We start from the raw sequence: 20,341 nt of genomic DNA, 5'->3' as shown, positions 1-20,341 counted from the left end.
GAAGAGTTCAGGAGTGTAGAGGAATTATGTCTGTCAGAAAAATATGTTCTTACATAGAGAAAGCAGACATGGTAAAATGTTAACATTTGGGGAATATAGGTAAAATGTATTTAGGAATTCTTCACTATTCTGTGAATTCTATAATTATGTGATTTTTAAAACTTTGCATCAGTATCAAATAATTTCTAAATAAAAAAAATGATTCATCAGATCAGGTCAATATATCCAAATCAATGCTATTTTTTGCATACCAGAAACTTTACAAAATGCGATTTAATAAAATAAATCCATTAAAAAATATATTAAAACACAACATGTAAAAAAAAACTTGTGGTGTTGGAACTGTTCAGTATCATGACTGTGATTATGGATACATTAACCTACACAGGTGTAAAACTGAGTAGAACCTAATACATGAACACGGGTGTAAGTGAAACTGGAGAAATCTTGATGAGTACTGTGGGCCATATTAATGCCAGTATTCTGACTGTGATACACTATAGTTTTGCAAAATGGTAACATTGGGGTAAACTGGGCTAAGTCTGTAAGGGATTTCTTTCTATTATTTTTTACACTGCAGGAGAATTTACAATTGTCTCAATAAAAGTTTCAATCGAAATAAGTCTATTAAAGATGTAAAAGGGGAATGAATATTATATACAGTCAATGGAATATTAAGTACTATGACACAAACTACAACTGCCTAAACCACATGTCCAAGTATTAGATACATAATACTGAGTGATAAAAGTCACTCTCAGAAGGCTATGCAGAATCCCATTGTTGAAGGCCAAATTAAAGTGAAATGGAATTACATATTATTTAGGCAGGCATGTAATCTGTGATAAAATGATGAACCAGAAAAGAAAGGACGATAACTGAAATATTTGTGTTGGTGTCTGTGCAGAGGAGCAGCAAATAGAAGCTGCAAATTCCTTGTAATTTCCTATTTCTCAAATTGGATGACAGAGTCATGAACATTCATGAGAAAGAACTTGAGAACTTGTAACTAATGTTAGATGAAAAGAGGGCATAAATACAGATAATTCATATTTTTTAAAATTATAGGAGAGGGGTGCCTGGGTGGCTCAGTCGGTTAAGCGGCCGACTTCAGCTCAGGTCACGATCTCGCGGTTCATGAGTTCGAGCCCCGCGTCGGGCTCTGTGCCGACAGCTCAGAGCCTGGAGCCTGTTTTGGATTCTGTGTCTCCCTCTCTCTCTGACCCTCCCCCGTTCATGCTCTGTCTCTCTCTGTCTCAAAAATAAATAAACGTTAAAAAAATTAAAAAAAAATTATAGGAGAATACTAAGGGTAACCATGTGCCACTAAATATGAAAAATTAGATAAAATTTCTCCATTTTCTTGCAAATTTCTCCATTTTCTTGCATCGCCAAAATTGACCAAGCTGAAAAAGCAAGACTTACTAAGTCAGTAACAAATAAGGAAATTGCACTGTAGTTAAAATGTTCCTCAATGAAATGTAGCAAGCTTAGATTACTGAACAGTAAAACTGTACAAAACATTGACGGACTTGATCATCATTGTGTTATACAACAGTATGAGAAAATTTTATTTTATTTTTTAGTGTTCGTTTATTTTGAGAGAGCGCATGAGCAAGGGAGGGGCAGAAAGGGAGAGAGAATCCCAAGCAGACTCCATGCTGTCAGTACAGATCCCGATGCACAGATTGAACTCATGAACCGTGAGATCATGACCTGAACTGAAATCAAGACTCAGATGCTTAACCAACTGAGCCACCCAGGCACCCCAGTATTAGAAAAGTTTAAAGGATAGATCACTCCTAAAATCATTTTACAATCCTAGTATAAACTTCACAGCAAATCTGGATAGAGACCATAGAAAAACATATTATAGGCCGGTCTAATAGATGAAACCTCTCTGAATAAAATGGAATCCGAGCTTTCCCATGTACACATCAGTATATGTCCATTTAGGCCGAATTATGTGAAATTACTGATAATTGGCCATTTTTTACATATGTGGTAGATTTTGCTTTCCAACGATGGGTGTAGCCAAGAGCCAGCCCCTTCTCACCTCCTCTTGTACAGTGTGGCTGAGCCACCCCTCCCACCGAGAGTTCTGTTTGCTGGTGGTCGCCGTAGCCACCAGAATGTGGTGGAGGGCTGCTGCGTGCTCCCTACACACACACACACACACACACACACACACACACCGGAAAGGCAATGCAGCTTCTGCTGTCCTGCCTGGAGTACTTGTTCTTGAAGCTCTGGGCTGCCACGTGAGCAGTCCTTCAGGCTGTGATGCTAGGGGTACCCCTGAGAGCCCATAAAGAGAAACAGTGTAGACCGGCCCTGAGGCCACATGAAGAGAGAGATGCCGTATTCGTCAATGCCATCTTCCCAGCTCCAGCCACCGAACAGCTTTGCACGCGACATCCTGAGCCAGAAACTGCCTGGCCAAACCTTTCTGGAATTCCTGACCAACAGAACCGTGAGAGAGAATAACATCTTTGTTGTTATGTGTGCTAGGGTTTTGAGGGTGATATTTTAGGTAGCAGTTGTGATTAGAATAGAAATTTGGTCTACAAGTGGGGTGCTACTGGCCTTGGCACTGGGTGGTCAGCAGAATCTGGAAGACTCTAGAGGAAAATAGTAGTGAAACCCTGAAGGGCCCTTGGGGAGAGTATTAACAGAGTCCAAAGTCATAGGTTGTTGCTGAGCACTTGAAGGAATATGGGGAGAGTGTTATGGGAACATGGGGAAAGGAGGCTTTTTAAATTTTATTTTTTAGAGAGAAAGAGACAGAGCATGAGCAGGGGAAGGGCAGAGAGAGAGGGAGACACAGAATCCGAAGCAGGCTCCAGGATCTGAGCTGTCAGCACAAAGCCCGATGAGGGGGCTCGAACCCATGAGCCGTGAGATCATGATCTGAGCCGAAGTCGGACGCTTAACTGACTAAGCCTGCAGCTGCCCCAAGGAGACTTTTTAGATAAAGTCAGACCTTCTCAATATTGCCTTTGCCCTGGCATACCTAATGCCCTCAAATGGAATACCTGGGGATGTGGCTTTTGCCTAATTGATACATAAAAAGCCCACAATGTCCCCGCTCCCGCTTCCTATGTATCCCCTGCAACAATGCATATTTATAATTACCAAACTCCTTCTCTACGAAAATACTCCTAAAACAGAAATGGGGGTGGGGGGAGTAGGCGGTGCCTGGGTGGCTCAGTTGGTTAAGCATCTGACTCTTGATTTCAGCTCAGGTCATGATCTCATGGGTTTATGGGATTGAGCCCCATGTCCAGCTCTGAGCTGATTGTGGAGACTGCTTGGGATTCTCTCTCTGCCTCTCTCTAAATAAATAAATAAACATTAAAAAAAACAACAGAAATTTGGGAGCTCCTCTTTTTAAGAATAGAAGTCAAGCCTTCAATGAGATAAGCCATAGCATCAGCTGGTGAGTTCTAAGAACCTGCTTGCAAATCTGGTAGAAAATCATTTTGAAGAAAATTTTATTACAACTTCAATTCCCAAGAGTATCTTCCATTACTTGAGTTGGAGACATGCTAACCAAAGAGTTGTCGTGAGATTCATGAATGTCTAGTTAAAAACAAACCAAAAAAAAAAAAAAGGTAAAATTGCAAAGTTAGTGGAAAAATACAGGATAAAATTATGGTATGACTAATTGTAGTGTTCACAGCGAAAAAGAAAATGGGAGAAAAATCAAATTGTAATCTGAAAAGTGATATAAATACATACATGCACACAATAAGTTTTAATTTTTGAATGTTTATTTATTTTTGAGAGAGAGACAGAGCATGAGCAGGGGAGGGGCAGAGAGAGAGAGACGGCGACACAGAATCCAAAGCAGGATCCAGGCTCTGAGCTGTAAGCACAGAGCTCGACGTGGGGCTTGAACCCATGAACCATGAGATTGTAACCTGAGCTGAAGTTGGACGCTTAAATGACTGAGCCACCCAAGTGCCCCCAAACCACAAAGTTTTAAACAGCAATATCAACTTTGACTAAAAAGGACAAACCCTATGCAAAATAAAAGGAGCTCTGGGGCGCCTGGGTGGCGCAGTCGGTTAAGCGTCCGACTTCAGCCAGGTCACGATCTTGCGGCCCGTGAGTTCGAGCCCCGCGTCGGGCTCTGGGCTGATGGCTCAGAGCCTGGAGCCTGTTTCCGATTCTGTGTCTCCCTCTCTCTCTGCCCCTCCCCCGTTCATGCTCTGTCTCTCTCTGTCCCAAAAATAAATAAATGTTGAAAAAAAAAAAAAAGGAGCTCTTAGGACTGCCAAGAAGAGACTGAGAAGGATTTCTTCTTGCAAACATGGATCAGTTTTTATTAATAAGGAAGGATGACTCAGATGGCAGAATCAAGGTCCAGAGGGCGCAGCCAAGAGCTAGGAAGAACTCCAAGAGAACAGGACCAAACCCTAAAGGGCGAGCTGGTAACACGTATTTAGTAGGATTTAGGCATTTCTGTAGACCAATGACCGCGGGGTGGGGACTGTTGTCCCCGGTTTCGAATATGAGTATCTGTAGCGGTTTTTCTGTGTGTGCTCTGCTATTGTATTTTGGGTGTGCAAGATGAAGACAGCCTCATTTAACCTTAATTTCCTTAGATGTCCATCTCCAAATATAGCCACCCTGGGTTGTGATTTCAACAAAGGAATTTTGAAAGAACACAAATATTCAGTCCATAGTGTATTTAATAGCAAGTAAGAAAATACACTAGGGGAAAAAAACTTCATTATATCATTAGGATTGAGAAGCTTCTTAGGAATACATCTGGTACAATGTTGAATTAAAAATGATGGGGCGCCTGGGTGGCTCAGTCGGTTGAGTGTCCGACTTCGGCTCAGGTCACGATCTCGCGGTCCGTGAGTTCGAGCCCCACGTCGGGCTCTGGGCTGATGGCTCAGAGCCTGGAGCCTGGTTCCGATTCTGTGTCTCCCTCTCTCTCTGCCCCTCCCCTGTTCATGCTCTGTCTCTCTCTGTCTCAAAAATAAATAAATGTTAAAAAAATTAAAAAAAAAAATAAAATGAAAACTATCAGGGTGTCTGGGTGGCTCAGTTGGTTAAGCCTCCAAATCTTGGTTTTGGCCTCAGGTTACAATCTTGAAGTTGTGTGAGTTTGAGCCCCAAGTCAGGCTCTGTGCTGACAGGGCAGAGTCTGCTTGGGATTCTCTCCCTCTCTCTCTCTGCCCCTCCCAACTCACCATCTCTCTCAAAATAAAGAAATAAACTAAAAAAATAAAATAAAATGAAAACTATCTAGGAATAAGTCTCTTAAAAACTTACAGAAACAGAATTTATGAATAAAACAATAACATTCATAAAAGAACTGAAAAAATTTAGGGTGCCTGGGTGGCTCAGTCAGTTAAGGGTCCGGGTCTTGATTTTGGCTCAGGTCATCATCCCACAGTTTGTTGGTTCGAGCCCACATCAGGCTCTGTGCTGACAAAAGCATGGAGCCTGCTTGGTTTCTTTCTCTCCCTCTCTCTCTGCCCCTCCCTGCTTCTGCTCTCTCTATCTCAAAAATAAAAAAACATTTAAAAAAAGAACTGAAAATTTCAAAGATATACTATGTTAAAAAATTTTTTTTTAATTTTTATTTATTTTTGAGAGAGAGAGACAGACAGACAGACAGACTGTGAGTGGGGAGGGGTAGAGAGAGAGGGAAACACAGAATCTGAAGCAGGCTCTAGGCTCTGTACTGTCAGCACAGAGACCTACCCGGGGCTCGAACTCACAAGTGGCAAGATCATGACCTGGGCCAAAGTCAGACGCTTAACCAACTGAGCCACCCAGGCACCCCAAAGATATACTATATTGATAGAGTCAAGTCAGTATAATGAAAATATTAATTCTTGCAAAATATACATTTAATAAAATTCCAATGAGAACAATAAAAGAATTTTCTTTCTTGAAATGGGACAGATTCTATCGTTTACAGGAAAGTTTACTGGTCTCCAACTATGCAAGATCATCAAGAACAAGCACAGGTAGAATAGTTTCCCTTCCAGATACAGGAGGTTTTTTTAAGCTAGAATATGAAAACATTGTGGTACTCACACAGTGATAGACTAATAGGCAGGTGGAACAGAAAATATTCCAGAAAGGGTAACTTGGGCATATAGGAACTTGGGATATAAAAGAAATTAATTTGTAAGTATTGAAGAAAGAATGGGTTGTTTGATACTTGGTGTTATGGGCTGAATTGCGCCCCCCTTTCAAATTCTTATGTTAGAGTCCAACCCCCAGCACCTCAGGAAGTGACTGTATTTGGAAACAGGGGCTTTAAAGAGGAAATTCAGGTACAACTCAGTCATATAGATGACCCCAATCTGGAAATGACTGGTGTCCTTGTAAGAAAGGCGATTAGGACACAGACACACACGGAGGGACAGCCATGTGAGGACACAGCCACCTGCAGGCCAAGGACGGAGTCTTTGGAAGAAACCAAACCTGCCAACACCTTAGTCTTGGACTTTTCACGTCCAGAATCTTGACACACGAGATTTCTGTTGTTCGTCCCACCCTGTGGTATTTGTTGTGGCAGCCCCCGTGCTACTGCTGAGAGGGTCTGTGTTGTGTCTGTGGAGTCTTGGTTCTTGGATTCCCCTCAAAACATTTGCGTGGGGATCCTGCTCAAATAAAGAGGGCCAGAAGGAAGGGATCAAGCACAAAGCAGCTTGCTGAGGACAGGCCACTCTCGGGAAGGGAGGGCGGGCAGGTCCAGGGTGGCACCTGCACTGAAGTTTTGTATTGGCGACGGGTCACAGGTAGGGCAGTCTCCGACTGAGGTTGTTCCCCTCCCCTGGGAGGGGGAGTTCTGGCTCCTACAAGGTTCTTGCTGGAACTGTCATGGCCATCTTTCCCCACGGGGAGGCGAGGTGGGAGGGGGGCTGAAACCGCCAAATGTGTGAACTATAATAAACCCGGGGTGTGGGGGGGGGTCATGCTGGGCAGAAGTTGAAGAGGAGAGCACGTGTTTTGCACCTGTGGCTCTTGGTCTGTCAGCTCCCGGGGTGTTAGAAGCCACAAGGCCAAGATGTTGAAAACCACAAAGGATGTTGTGCCCTCGGCTTCTAATGTGTCACCTGTTTCTCACCACCCTTGCCACCACCAGCTAACTGCCTGCTCTATCACTAGCAAACGAATACCCTTGGAGTCAGGAAATTAGCTTCCCATAGGGCAACAAAATGAAATGAGATCAATACTTCGCACTATACGCATACACACAACTCCAGAAAGATTAAAACTTAAGTGTCAAGCCAAAATGCTGAAACTGTTAGAAGATAATTAATACAAGGAAATATTTTACGTTAACAAAATGGAGAAATATTTCTTTTTGTTTTCTCTTTCAAGAGAAAGATTTCTCAACGAGACACATAAGGAACCCATAAAAGAAAACCTAGATACATTTTATAATGTCAAAACTAATATCCAAGGGACCAACATGTTGATAATCTAAGTTCAAAGACAATGAATTAAACAAAAAAATTAAAACATGTTGCATATTGAGGATTTGTAAACAATATACATCCAACTCCATGAATCTAGTAGAAAAAGATAACCTGACAGAAAAATGGGCAAAGGATAATCGACAGTCTATGAAACAAAACCCCAAATTGTGTGGAAATATATACACTTCAGCAGACACGTTACCTGTATGTTCCGCATTTCAAATATTAGTCCAGTTTTTAAAATCTTGATCTTAACTATTCATATCTCGCCACTAACTCCTCCTGATGTTCCAACATTAAACAGCATACTAGCTTTATGGTTATTGTCTATTTTTAAAATTATGTTAAAGCAGCTAACAATTTTTTCTAATTTGTTCTTCTTTTATTCTTTTTTGAGGGGGAAGGGGGAGGGGCAGATGGAGACAAAGACTCTTAAGCAGGCTCCAGACTCAGCACAAAGCCTGACATGGAGCCCCATGCAGGGCTCAATGCCATGACCCTGGGCTCACGACCTGAGCCGAAATCAAGAGTTGGATGCTCAACCGACTGAGCCACACAGGTGCCCCTCTAATTTATTTTTTAAAACTCTGGAATGTAATTGTAAAATGTTTATTTATATTTAGAGAGAAAGAGCATGTATGCAGGGGAGGGGAAGTTAGAGAGGGAGAGAGAATCCCAAGGAGGCTCCGCACCGGCAGTGCAGAGCCAGACATGGGGCTTGATCCCACGACCCGGGCGATCGTGACCGGAGTCAAAATCAAGAGTCAGATGCCCAACCAACTGAGCCACCCAGGATCCCCTCTTAGTATTTTTGCATGGGTAGTCATAACCAAGTTTTGTCTGAGCTTCCTTTTCAAGTCATACATGTGGATTTTGGTGTCTTTATGCTGCCTAATAAATAGAAACAGTTCCTTCTTCTATTTCCTCTGGAAATTTTTATGTGTAAGAATTCTGTAATCACTGGATGTTTGAAAGAATTCCCCAGAAAGTCAATGATTGGTGCTTTTTGGCAGATAATCTCTGCCAAATTGTCCTCATTTTTATCCATGATGTGTTTTTCTCCTTTCTTGAGTTGAATTTGACACATCCATCCCAGGAGAATCATTTAATTTCAAATTTCTTAGCATAGAGAGGATTCTCATTCAATTTCCTGTATGTCTGTGGTTGTTCTCTTTTTATCATCCTTTCCTTCTCTCTGTAAGGATAGTGACTTATTTAGAACTTTCCCCACATCACTTGAATTATGGATCAGCTTTATTTTTTTGTTAATTCCTATCTGCTTAATATAAACGTATGGATAAAATTTTTTTTATTTCCTCAGTTGGATTCTTAAACCAATTGTCTCTTCTTTTTTAACGTATTGATAGATTTGGGTTCCCAGTGTTTCAAATCGTAATCTTTTTTTTTTTTTTTATAATGTTTTTGTTTCTTTTTGAGACAGAGAGAAAGACAGAGCATGAGCAGGGGAGGGGCAGAGAGAGAGGGAGACCCAGAATCCGAAGCAGGCTCCAGGCTCCGAGCTGTCAGCACAGAGCCCGATGCGGGCCTCGAACTCACGGACCGTGAGATCATGACTGAGCCTGTCAGACGCAAAACCGAGTGAGCCACCTAAGCGCCGCCTAAACCGAGATCTTTTACGTTTTTCCCAAAAGCGTGTTCACGCAACTCGGTCCTGGGCGCGCGGTCGCCCTCGCGTCTCTAGGCAACCAGCGCTCCTCAGCCGGCCGGGCGCCTACGTGCCGCGGATCCTTCTGGGAAATGTAGTACAAAGGCCCCTTCCTTGAGTGAAGCCGACCGAAAAAAAAAAAAAAAAGAAAAAAGAAAAAACAAAGGCGTCTTTCTCTCGCGCACGCGTACTCGCACTCGCACGGCCACCGACGCTTTCGGGTTGCGCCCCTTCTCTTTGTCCTTCGTCGCCAAGCGAGAGGCGAGTGTGGGCGTCTCCGCGCGCGCGCCCGCGTACCCGTGCGCGGCCCCGGGCCCCGCCGCAGCCCGGTCGGGATTTCGTGGGCCCGCTGGCTCAGCACGGAGGCCAGCGGGTCGTGGCCCGGGGCGCGTGCGGGCGGGGGGCGGGGCGTCGGTGAGTCGGGGTGGGGGGAGGGGGCGCGCGGGGCGGGTCACGTGGTTCCCGGGCCTGCGCGTCCGAAGACTGAGGCCTGCGGTCGGTGCCGGGTTTTTGCGGGGTCCGGGCCGGCCGTTGGGGTTACGTGTGGCGGGGCTCGCGGGAAGGACTCGGCGGTCGTGTCTGGGCCGCAGGCTTGGAGGCCTGTGGGCGTCGGCGCGGGGCTCGGGGTTCGCAGGCAGCGCGGCGGGGCGCCGGGTGAGTGCAGGGGCGCGGGGCCGGGGCCGCCGCCGGCCCCCGGCCTCTGGGCTCTTACTTGGCGGCGGGGGGGGGGGGGGGCTTTCCGCTGGGGTTGTGAGGGCCGTGCCTCCCCGCCTGGGTCCCCGGACGCGGGGGGCTGCGTGGGTGGTCCCGGCCTGAGCCCAGAGCTGGTCCTTGAGGCGTCGGGCGGCGAGGGGACTTCTTGTCTGGGCCCCTGTAGCCCGGCTTCATCCGCCCAGCCCCGCCTGGATCAGTAGGATTGTTTGCAAAGGCTTCGCGGCTACAGAACAACCCTCCGGGCCAAACCCCAACCCCAGGCAGTTTCTGACCGACCATAAGTGGCCGCCGTGGCCGCGACAACAATGGCCCGAAGTTCTTAGGGCCGAATTTGGTCCACCCGCGATTTCTGGGCCTCACGTTTATCGGCTCAAAGTGAGGGGGTGAAAAGAAATGTTTTTCCCCTAGCTCCGATGCTTTTTGCTGTCATTAAAACATACTTCTGTTTATTTTAATCACTTACTGCTTGTTTCATCCGTGTAGTGCTCGGCTTGCCGGCTGTGCTCTTGGATTAGGGACCTTAAGATTTTGAAAAATAATGTTTATACTTTTTTTCTGTTATGGATTTAGAATGTGTTCACTGCAGTCAGTCTGGAGCATCTGGACCCACAGACTCAAGTGAAAATCTTCCATGATCTCATCGCCAGGAGATAGTGACTGTTAGCATTTTAGTACATTTCTTCTAGTCCGTACACGCGTGTCGACTTTTGGTACACGTTATTTATGTTTGCTTAAAAAAACAAATTGGGAGTATGCTGTTCGCAGCCATTTCAGTTTATCACAGATACGTTTCTTCAACGGGAGCTATTTTGTTCCAGGCCCGCAGTGTTTTCAGCGGGCCTCTGAGAACTTCTTTTGTTTTCCTCCTTACTCTGCCCTGGTGTTCTTATTTCTGGACAGCGAGTGGACTGCATGGCACCTGTACTGGAAATCTGAACAGAGACTCTGGGGGCCTTTGTCCAGCTCTCCCTCCAGCGTTTTGGGGAGCGGGGGGGGGGCTGTGACTGCAGGTCTGAGGGGCACTGAGGGGACCAGCGGCCCAGATTTGCCACTTCCTAGGCGTGTCATCCATGTTGGGCAACTTGCTGAACCTCTCTGTGCCTTATCACTGTCTGTGATGGGTGCGGGATGCTTTAAAAAAAAAGGCACGATGATGTTTAAAACGTCTGTCACAAAGTAATTAAGTCAACACTTTTTATTATTCTCCATTTTCCCCCTGAATTTCCTTTAGAACTTGATGCTAAGTGGAACTGTGGGATGATGACGAAGGTTGCGCCTTCCTTCTGAAGATAAACCTGAGAGCTGTCACAGGGAGAGGTGCAGTGTGATGCGGGAAACTGCCCAGGTACATGACAAAACCGCTGAAGTTAAATCGGGCCAAATTGTACAGTGAAGGGCATAGGCTTCATTTGCTGAGAGGACGTGTGGTGCCAAATATAAAAGTTCAGAGAAGAACTTCTCCCTGAGGGGCCAACTTTCAAAACATTTGTTTAGAGTAAGGTTGGATCTCCCTTTTTTTAAACCTTTTTTTAAAAGAATGTTTGTTTATAGGGGCTCCTGGGTGGCTCGATTGGTTGAGTGTCCAACTTCAGCTTAGGTCATGATCTCACGGCTCGTGGGTTCCCAGCCCTAGGTGGGGCTTTGTGCTGACATCTCACAGCCTGGCACCTGCTTTGGATTCTGTGTCTCCCTCTCTCTCTGTCCCTCCCCGGCTCACACTCTGTCTCTCTCTCTCTCTCTCTCTCTCTCTCTCTCTCTCTCTCTCAAATGAGAGAGACAGAGCACAAATAGGGGAGGAGCAGAGAAGGAGAGAGGGAGACCGATTCTGAGGCAGGCTTCAGACTCTGAGCTGTCCGTACAGAGCCTGACATGGGGCTCAATCCCATGAACCCTGAGATCATGACCTGAGCCAAAGTTGGAGGCTTAACTGAGCCACCCACTTGCCCCTCTTTTTTTTTTTTTTTTTTTTTTTTTTAAAGATTTTATTTTTAAGTAATGTCTACACCCAGTCTTGGGCTCAAACTCACAACCCAAGATCAAGAGTCACATGCTCCACCAACTAGGCCAGCCAGGCACCTAACTCTGCATTTTTCTTAATGATAAACTTAAATATCATCGGAAATGTTTGATTTTTTATTTTTATATATTTATTTGTTTATTTATGTAAGTAGGCTTCATGCCCAACATGGAGCCCAGCACAGGGCTTGAACTCACATCCAGAGAACAAGACGTGAGCTGAGATCAAGAGTTGGATGCTTAACCGACTGAGCAACCCAGGCGTCCCCATCAGAAATACTTTAAAACTACCCCACTGATGGCTTGTCACACCCTGTTGAACTGAAATTCTCAACTCTGTTTTCTATAGTAAGTCTACATCATGTTGACTTAAGTTTTCCACTCTTGATAGGTTCTCACTGAAAGCAAGTAAACTTTCTTTGACAACAATTGTAAAGGAAATTTTAAAATCAAATTGTGAATTTGTGTTTAAAGAAATGATTTCAATAAGAAACCTAGTTTCATTTGTCACAATGCCAGAAATCTTATTGTGTGAAATGAAGTGAAAGCATAATGTGAAGCAAGTGACATTTGTTGTAGGTATATTTTCTTGGTTTGTGCTGTGTGTGTTGATGTTTTTTTTTAGCCACACGGGGGTTTTTATATTTAAAAAAAATATTTTTTAAATGTTTATTCATTTTTGAGAGAGAGAGAAACAGCGTGAGCCGGGGGAGGGGCAGAGAGAGATGAAGACACAGAATCTGAAGCAAGCTCCAGGCTCCGAGCTGTCAGCACAGATCCTGAGGCGGGGCTCAAACTCACAAACCGTGAGATCAGACCTGAGCCGAAGTCAGACGCGTGACTGACTGAGCCACCCAGGCCCCCTAAGTTTTTTTCATGGTTAAATTTATTGACTTTTTAAAAAAAAATTAAAACATTTTAAAAAAACGTTTATTTATTTTTTCTTGAAAGGGAACATTTTATTTGCGTTTTCTAGGGAAAAAATAGGATCAAGAAATACCCTCGAAAAGATTAATACATCCCCATGGAGACTAGAACAAAGAACTCTCAATTCAAGCTCTTTTATTTATGTAAGGATTGTCATTAAGAAGAAAGAAAGATGTACATATATCATTATCTACTCATCTATCTATATAGCTAGGTACAGAGAGGATACATTTACACACATATTCATACATGGTATGTATTGGTTATATAGATATGTGCGTGTATACGCCCACACACACACACTACTGTGTGTATCAAGTACCGTTTTAAGCACTTTGCAAATAACATCCGAGATGTATAGATTAAAATTACTAAGCCATAGTACTTTTATAGTAATTATAATCTGTGAAGTTTGAAATATGCAAATAATGGCAGAAAATTATTTATAAAAGAGGTTTAATGTCATTTTGGTGCTTTTTTTTTAACACATCTTTTTTTTTTTTTTTTTTTAATTTGTATCGGAATTAGTTAGCGTATAGTGCAACAGTGATTTCAGGAGTAGATTCCTTAATGCTCCTTATCCATTTAGCCCATCCCCTCTCCCACAACCCCTCTAGTAACCCTCTGTTTGTTCTCCATATTTAAGAGTCTCTTATGTTTTGTCCCCCTCCCGATTTTTATATTATTTTTGCTTCCCATATGTTAATCTGTTCTGTGTCTTAAAGTCCTCATATGAGTGAAGTCATATGATATTTGTCTTTCTCTGACTAATTTTGCTTAGCATAATACCCTCCAGTTCCATCCACATAGTTGCAAATGGCAAGATTTCATTCTTTTTGATTGCCAAGTAATCCTCCATTGTCTATATATACACCACATCTTCTTTATCCATCCATCGATATACATTTGGGCTCTTTCCGTACTTTAGCTATTATTGATAGTGCTGCTGTAAACATTGGGGTGCATGTGTCCCTTCGAAACAGCACACCTGTATCCCTTGGATAAATAACCTAGTACTACAATTGCTGGGTCATATAGGGTAGTTCTGTTTTTAATTTCTTGAGGAACCTCCATACTGTTTTCCAAAGTGGCTGCACCAGTTTGCATTCCCACCAGCAGTGCAAAAGAGATCCTCTTTCTCCGCATCCTTACCAACATCGGTTGTTGCCTGAGTTGTTAATGTTAGCCATTCTGACAGGTGTAAGGTGGTATCTCATTGTGGTTTTGATTTGTATTTCCCTGATGATAAGTGGTGTGGAGCATTTTTTCATGCGTCGGTTGGCCATCTGGATGTCTTCTTTGGAAAAGTGTCTATTCATGTCTTTTGCCCATTTCTTCACTGGGTTATTTGTTTTTTTGGGTGTTGAGTTTGATAAGTTCTTTATAGATTTTGGTTACTAACCCTTTATCTGATATGGCGTTTGCAAATATCTTTTCCATTCTGTTGGTTGCCTTTTAGTTTTGCTGATTATTTCCTTTGCTGTGCAGATGCTTTTTATTTTGATGAGGTCCCAATAGTTCATTTTTGCTTTTGTTTCCCTTGCCTCTGGAGATGTGTTGAGTAAGAAGTTGTTGCGGCCAAGGTCAAAGAAGTTTTTGCCTGATTTCTCCTTGAGGATTTTGATGGCTTCCTGTCTTATGTTTAGGTCTTTCATCCATTTTGAGTTTATTTTTGGGTATGGTGGAAGAAAGTGGTCCAGGTTCATTCTTGTGCATGTCGCTGTCCAGTTTTCCCAGCACCACTTGCTGAAGAGACCATCTTTATTCCATTGGATATTCTTTCCTGCTTTGTCAAAGATTAGTTGGCCATACGTTTGTGGGTCCATTTCTGGGTTCTCTATTCTGTTCCACTGATCTGAGTGTCTGCTCTTGTGCCAGTACCATACTGTCTTGATGATGACAGCGTTGTAATACAGCTTGAAGTCTGGGATTGTGATGCCTTCTGCTGTGGTTTTCTTGTTTCAAGATTGCTTTGGCTATTCGGGGTCTTTTCTGCTTCCATACAAATTTTAGGATTGTTTGTTGTAGCTCTGTGAAGAATGCTGGTGTTATTTTGGTAGGAATTGCATTGAATATGTAGATTGCTTTGAGTAGTATTGACATTTAAACAATATTCTTCCTATCCAGGAGCATGGAATATTTTTCCATTTTTTTGTGTCTTCTTCAATTTCTTTCATAAGCTTTCTGTAGTTTACAGTGTGTAGATTTCTCACTGCTTTGGTTAGATTTATTCGTAGGTATTTTACGGTTTTTGGTGCAATTGTAAATAGGATCCATTCCTTGATTTCTCTTTCTGTTGCTTCGTTGTTGGTGTATAGGAATGGAACTAATTTCTGTGCATTATTTTTATATGCTGCCACTTTGCTGAAAATTTTTTTTTAATGTTTATTTATTTTTAAGAGAGACCAAGTGTGAGTGGGGGAGGGGCAGAGAGAAAAGGAGACACAGAATCTGAATCAGGCTCTAGGCTCTGAGCTGTCAACACAGAGTCCAACGTGAGGCTCGAACTCATGGACTGCGAGATCATGACCTGAGCCGAAGTTGGATGCTCAACTGACTGAGCCACCCAGTTTCCCCCCCCCCCCCTTTTTTTTAAATTTCTTTTTAACGTGAAGTGCCCAACTCTTGATCTCAGCTCAAGTCTGGATCTCAGGGTTGTGAGTTAAAGCCCCGTGTTGGGCTCCATGCTGGATGTTGTCATAGACTCTTTTTTTTTTTAATATGAAATTTATTGTCAAATTGGTTTCCATACAACACTCAGTGCTCATCCCAACAGGTGCCCTCCTCAGTACCCATCACCCACCCCCCCTCCCTCCCACCCCCCATCAACCCTCAGATTGTTCTCAGTTTTTAAGAGTCTTTTATGGTTTGGCTCCCTCCCTCTCTAACTTTTTTCTTTCCCCTCCCCCATGGTCTTCTGTTAAGTTTCTCAGGATCCAGGTAAGAGTGAAAACATATGGTATCTGTCTTTCTCTGTATGGCTTATTTCCCTTAGCAAACACTTTCCAGTTTCATCCACGTTGCTACAAAAGGCCATATTTCATTCTTTCTCATTGCCACGTAGTATTCCATGCAAACTCTTAAGTCTAAACTTCTTTCTTGGCCAGCAAGAAATCGGGTGCAGGATTAAAATGGGAGGGATGGCTAATGTTCGTGAAAAGACAAGAGCCCCGATTAAGGGTCCTTGCTCCGTTTTTATTAGGATCAGAAGGCTTACAAACATGGTGATGGACGTGCACAAAGAGACAATGAAACTGTGGACATTAACTCATGGACGTGAGGGAAAGGGGTTCTTGAAGATATTCGGGTTTAGGGGTTTGGGTTGATAAAAAACAAAATGCTGGCGACAGGTGGATGGGCAGATGTTAATGGCAGACGTGAGAAGCTGTGTCTGTTTATCTTCGCTAGCCTAGGGGATAAGACATAGCATGTAACCTCAGTGTTAACAAGGCACCATTCTTTTGTTAATTAGCTCCCCTCTGGGCAGCTTCACCTGCAGTGCTCTAGCCCTATTTACCTAATTTGGCCGTTCCTTCCTATGAAAGCAGCTTTCTGCTATAGTACTGAATTGGGGGTGCTTTAGCCTTGAATACCTAATCTTGCTTACCTCATGTACTTTTGTATTGGGGGCCTTCCCCCACCCTACTCCATTCTGGGGGCCATAGCCCCCCTTCTCTATCCTTATTCGCCTAATCTTGTTTACCCAATCTTGGGTGTGAGCATCCTATGGCCTTGTAATTCTTTATGCCTTGTTAACCCATCAGTGCAGGCTCAGGGAGTTCCTAAGCTTATTCCCCACAGACATGAAGACTACTTGAATTCCTGGTTCCTAGCAAGAGGAGAAAAGATTTTAGGTGCAGTATGAATATACCAATAAAGTGCTTTATTCCTATGTTCACAGATCCTGGTTACCCACAGATGAGCCTGCTCATGTGATATAAGAAAGGAGCTCCTGGAGCCAGGAACTTGTCAGTGTGAAAGACCCAGCCACCGCCTTACAGTGGAGCTTTGGGACAGAAACGGAAGAGGTTCAGCGTGGAGCAGGTCTCAGATGTGCAACTCGTCTGGCCTAGGCAACAGAAAATGACCATGTTACAGGTTAGTTGATTGTTTCTTCTTCATTATTTTCTGGGGGATTAGAAGAGGTATGTAAGTCTTCCAGTGAAAAAGAAAAGTGTAAGTAGTTCAGAAATCAGAGGAAGATAACCTTGGAGTTGAAGATCCAGGTTGGGACAAAACTGGAGCAGTTAGAATAACGTGGGCATCAGGGATGGCAGCTCCCTGCACAGTGGAAAATCCATGTGTAACTTTTGACTCCCCAAAACTTAACTACTGGTAGCCTACTGTTGACCAGAAGCCTTACCGATAACAGGTGATTAACACGTACAGTATTTTGTATGTGTATGATATACTATATTGTATGATAAACCCATGATGTCCAAAGTTCAAACCCATGTTGTCCAAACATGTTCAAACCCATGATGTCCAAAGATCAACTTTATTTAACTATAGGGCTTTCAGAAGGTCTTGAGATTTGAATTTTAATGAGCCATAGTGTCCTGCATAATTAATGAATTTGAGGTACAAACTTGGTTCTCAAATTTTTAGCAGTTTTAATAAAGAAATTAGAACATTTCTATGAGTTGCACTATCCTAGAAAAACGTAAACTAATTCTTCATAGAGAGTAAATATTTTTCATTCTTTGATGAAGTTTTGAACAAATGATACCGTGTGAGTGATGTCCTCAGAGAAATATAGTAAATACATGGGTCTTATGGTAATTTTTCATAGTTTTCTGGAGTGTGACCCAGGGAGAAAATGCCAGAACAGAACTTAGTAATCATAATTTCTCTCTTTAAATGTGGAGCAGAATTCACACACAGAAAAGTACATAAAATGTAAAAGTACAAAGTAATGAGTTATTATCAACTGAACGAATACCCATGAACCCACCATTCAGGTCAAGGAACAGAACATTCCAGCCCAGGTGAGGCCTTCCATGTGCCTCTGCCAATCACCACTTCTCCCTCTTAACAGAGGGAACCAGGACCCTGACTTTGTAACCATTTCCTTGCTCTTTATGGTTTTACTCCAAAGTATCCGTCCCTAAACACTGCAGTTTCATGTTGTCTGCTGCAGTATGTACTAATTTGTGTTTGTTTCTTTCACCATTTTGATTGTGAGATTCAGTGCAGTTGGAATCTTCTTCAGTTAAGGCAGCTTCTCAGTATCACCAAATCCAGTCGGTGGTCACATTTCTAGTTGTCTCGTAAAATTTACAAGTCACTTGCAGTTTGTTTGCATCAGAATCCAGGAAAGTTCATACAGTGTAATTCGTTCATCTGTCTCTTAAGTCTTCTTAACCTGTTGGCTCTTTTTTTTTCTAGCCCCATTCTTGATTGAAGAGGCCAGGGCATTTATTCTGTGGATCTCCCACTGTCTGGGTTTTGCTCCTTGCATCCCCACAGTGTGCCAATGTGTTCTGTGTTTCCTGTAAATAGGCAGATTTAGAGTTGTGCTGGCTAGTACCCAAGCCACTGGCCACACAACAATGTTTAAATTTAAAACCACTAAATCCAGCCCTTCAGTCACACTAGCCACATTTCAGGTACTTAGTAGCCATGAATTAGCACAGATAAAAGCATATCTTCATCATTACAGATTTGATTTGGAGGCTTGATCAGACTTAGGTGTGACTTTTTGGGTAAGAGTGTTTCAGAGGTGGTGGTGTGTATTCCAGGAGGTGACTCCTGTCTGCTTGCCCGTTTTGTCACGTCAGCAGCTTTATGATTGTTGCCTTGATGGACTGTTTTATTAGGGGCCACAGAATGATACTCTGCTTCTAAGCACTTCCTTGTTTCTTAAATGAAGTTATTGCTCTATCACATGATAAAATATGTCAAGGATCAGCTTGTACACTTTCTGTCCCAGATCTGTAATTAGTCATTTCCACAGTACGTGGCATTTGAAATTTTATGGTATATAAAATTTTAAAAATTTTCTTGCCGAAACGTGGAAATATAGTAGGTTTTTACATACTGACTTTGCATTCAGGAACTTCTTAAGCCTGTTTGTTTATTTTTAAAGTTTATTTATTTATTTTGAGAGAGAGAAAGAGAGACAGTACCAGTGGGAGAGAAACGGGTAGAAAGGGAGATGAAGAATCCCAAACAGGCTCTGTACCTGTCAGTACAGAGCCTGATGTGGGGCTTGAACTCACTAACTGTGAGATCATGACCTGAGCGGAGATCAGGAGTTGGACTCTTAATCCCTTGAGCCACTTAGGCTCCCTTAAACCTTTTTATTAATTCTAATAATTTTCTTTAGATTTTTTAGATTTTCCATGTTAACAAAAATATCAGCAATATTTTTTTTCTTAGTAAAAATAAATTGTAAATTCCTAGTTTGCCAGGACTTTTTTTTAAATTTAATTTTTTTTAATATTTATTTATTTTGGAGAGAGAGAGACAGAGCACGAGTGGGGGAGGAGCAGAGAGGGAGATGCAGAATCTGAAACAGGCTCCAGTCTCTGAACTGTCAGCACAGAGCCCGATGTGGGTCTCAAACTCACAAACCATGAGATCATGACCTGAGCCAAAGCCGGATGCTCAACCGACTGAGCCACCCAGGTGCCCCAGGACTTTTTTTTTTTTTTTTTTTTTAAGTAAGCTATATACCGAATGTGGGGCCTGAAGTCAACGACCCTCTTAGATCAGGAGTCGGACAGTCCTCCTACTAAACCAGCCAGGCGCCCCTGCTAAGACTTTTTGTAACAAATGTTGATTACTTTTCAGTTTTTGGTATGTTTTACTCTTTTCTCGTCTGCTTGTTCTTTTTCATATTTTTGTATTCCTTCCTTATGAAATACAGTGCTTCTATATGAAAACTTAAACGAGCATTTTAGCAATTTTGTTCAGTTTTTTTCTGTTGTTTGTAGTTCTTGTGTACATTCTTTTAATTTGCAAATATTCTTTATCTGCATCTATTGACGTGATTACATATCTTTTCTTAATCTGTTAAAGTAGTGAATATATATATTCCTTTTAATGTTAAATGCAACTTGAATTTTGAATTTCTCGGATAAACTCCAACTTAGTCCTTTTTTTTCTTTCCCCCCAGTGCAAAAGGTGATTTTCTTAAAGCACAGGGATAGGACCCATGGGCAGGAAATGCTGCCTGCCCCAGGACTGTGAGGAGAGACTGATTATATACCCAGGAGTAACTCTGACTTAGCCTTAAATTTTTTTTTTTTTAAGTTTATTTATTTATTTTGAGAGAGAGGGTGAGCAGGAGAGGGGCAGAGAGAATCCTAAGCAGGCTCCACCCTCACAAGTGTGAGATCACGATCTGAGCCGAAATGAAGAGCTGGACACTCAACCGACTGAGCCACCCAGGTGCCCCTCCAGCTCAGTCTTGCTATATTTTCTTCTTTACATATTGCTCAGTATAGTTGTCATTTAGGATTTTCACATGAATGTTCATGTGTAAACTGGCCTTTGCTTTTCCTTTCTTGCAGTATCCTTACTGAGTTTTGTTATCAAGGTGATGATGCTTGTATCA

At 42.7% G+C, this 20,341-nt stretch overlaps 1 protein-coding gene across 7 annotated transcripts in view; it reads left to right on the top strand.

Moving 5' to 3' along the window:
* Nucleotides 1-20,341, top strand: part of LOC122470078 (zinc finger protein 26) — a 60,650-nt gene that overhangs the window by 21,465 nt on the left and 18,844 nt on the right. The window contains exons 1-4 of one of the 7 annotated variants that reach the window (XM_043557211.1): nt 9,328-9,384; nt 11,069-11,182; nt 12,009-12,201; nt 16,682-16,878. The exons of 1 other annotated variant lie outside the window; for it this stretch is intronic. In XM_043557211.1, the coding sequence (XP_043413146.1) occupies nt 16,864-16,878 (15 nt within the window). In that variant the 5' untranslated portion in view covers nt 9,328-9,384; nt 11,069-11,182; nt 12,009-12,201; nt 16,682-16,863. Of the gene's footprint in view, nt 1-9,309; nt 9,385-9,415; nt 9,778-9,889; nt 11,183-12,008; nt 12,202-16,681; nt 16,879-20,341 lie in introns of those variants that run through there. 5 more of the 7 variants (XM_043557212.1, XM_043557210.1, XM_043557215.1 and 2 more) reach the window with 5 other exon arrangements.

Source organism: Prionailurus bengalensis, chromosome D3, assembly GCF_016509475.1.
Source record: "Prionailurus bengalensis isolate Pbe53 chromosome D3, Fcat_Pben_1.1_paternal_pri, whole genome shotgun sequence".
In the NCBI taxonomy this organism is placed as follows: domain Eukaryota; kingdom Metazoa; phylum Chordata; class Mammalia; order Carnivora; family Felidae; genus Prionailurus; species Prionailurus bengalensis.
Note: the sequence above shows the minus strand (reverse complement) of the source record. Positions and strands in the feature narration are given on the sequence as shown.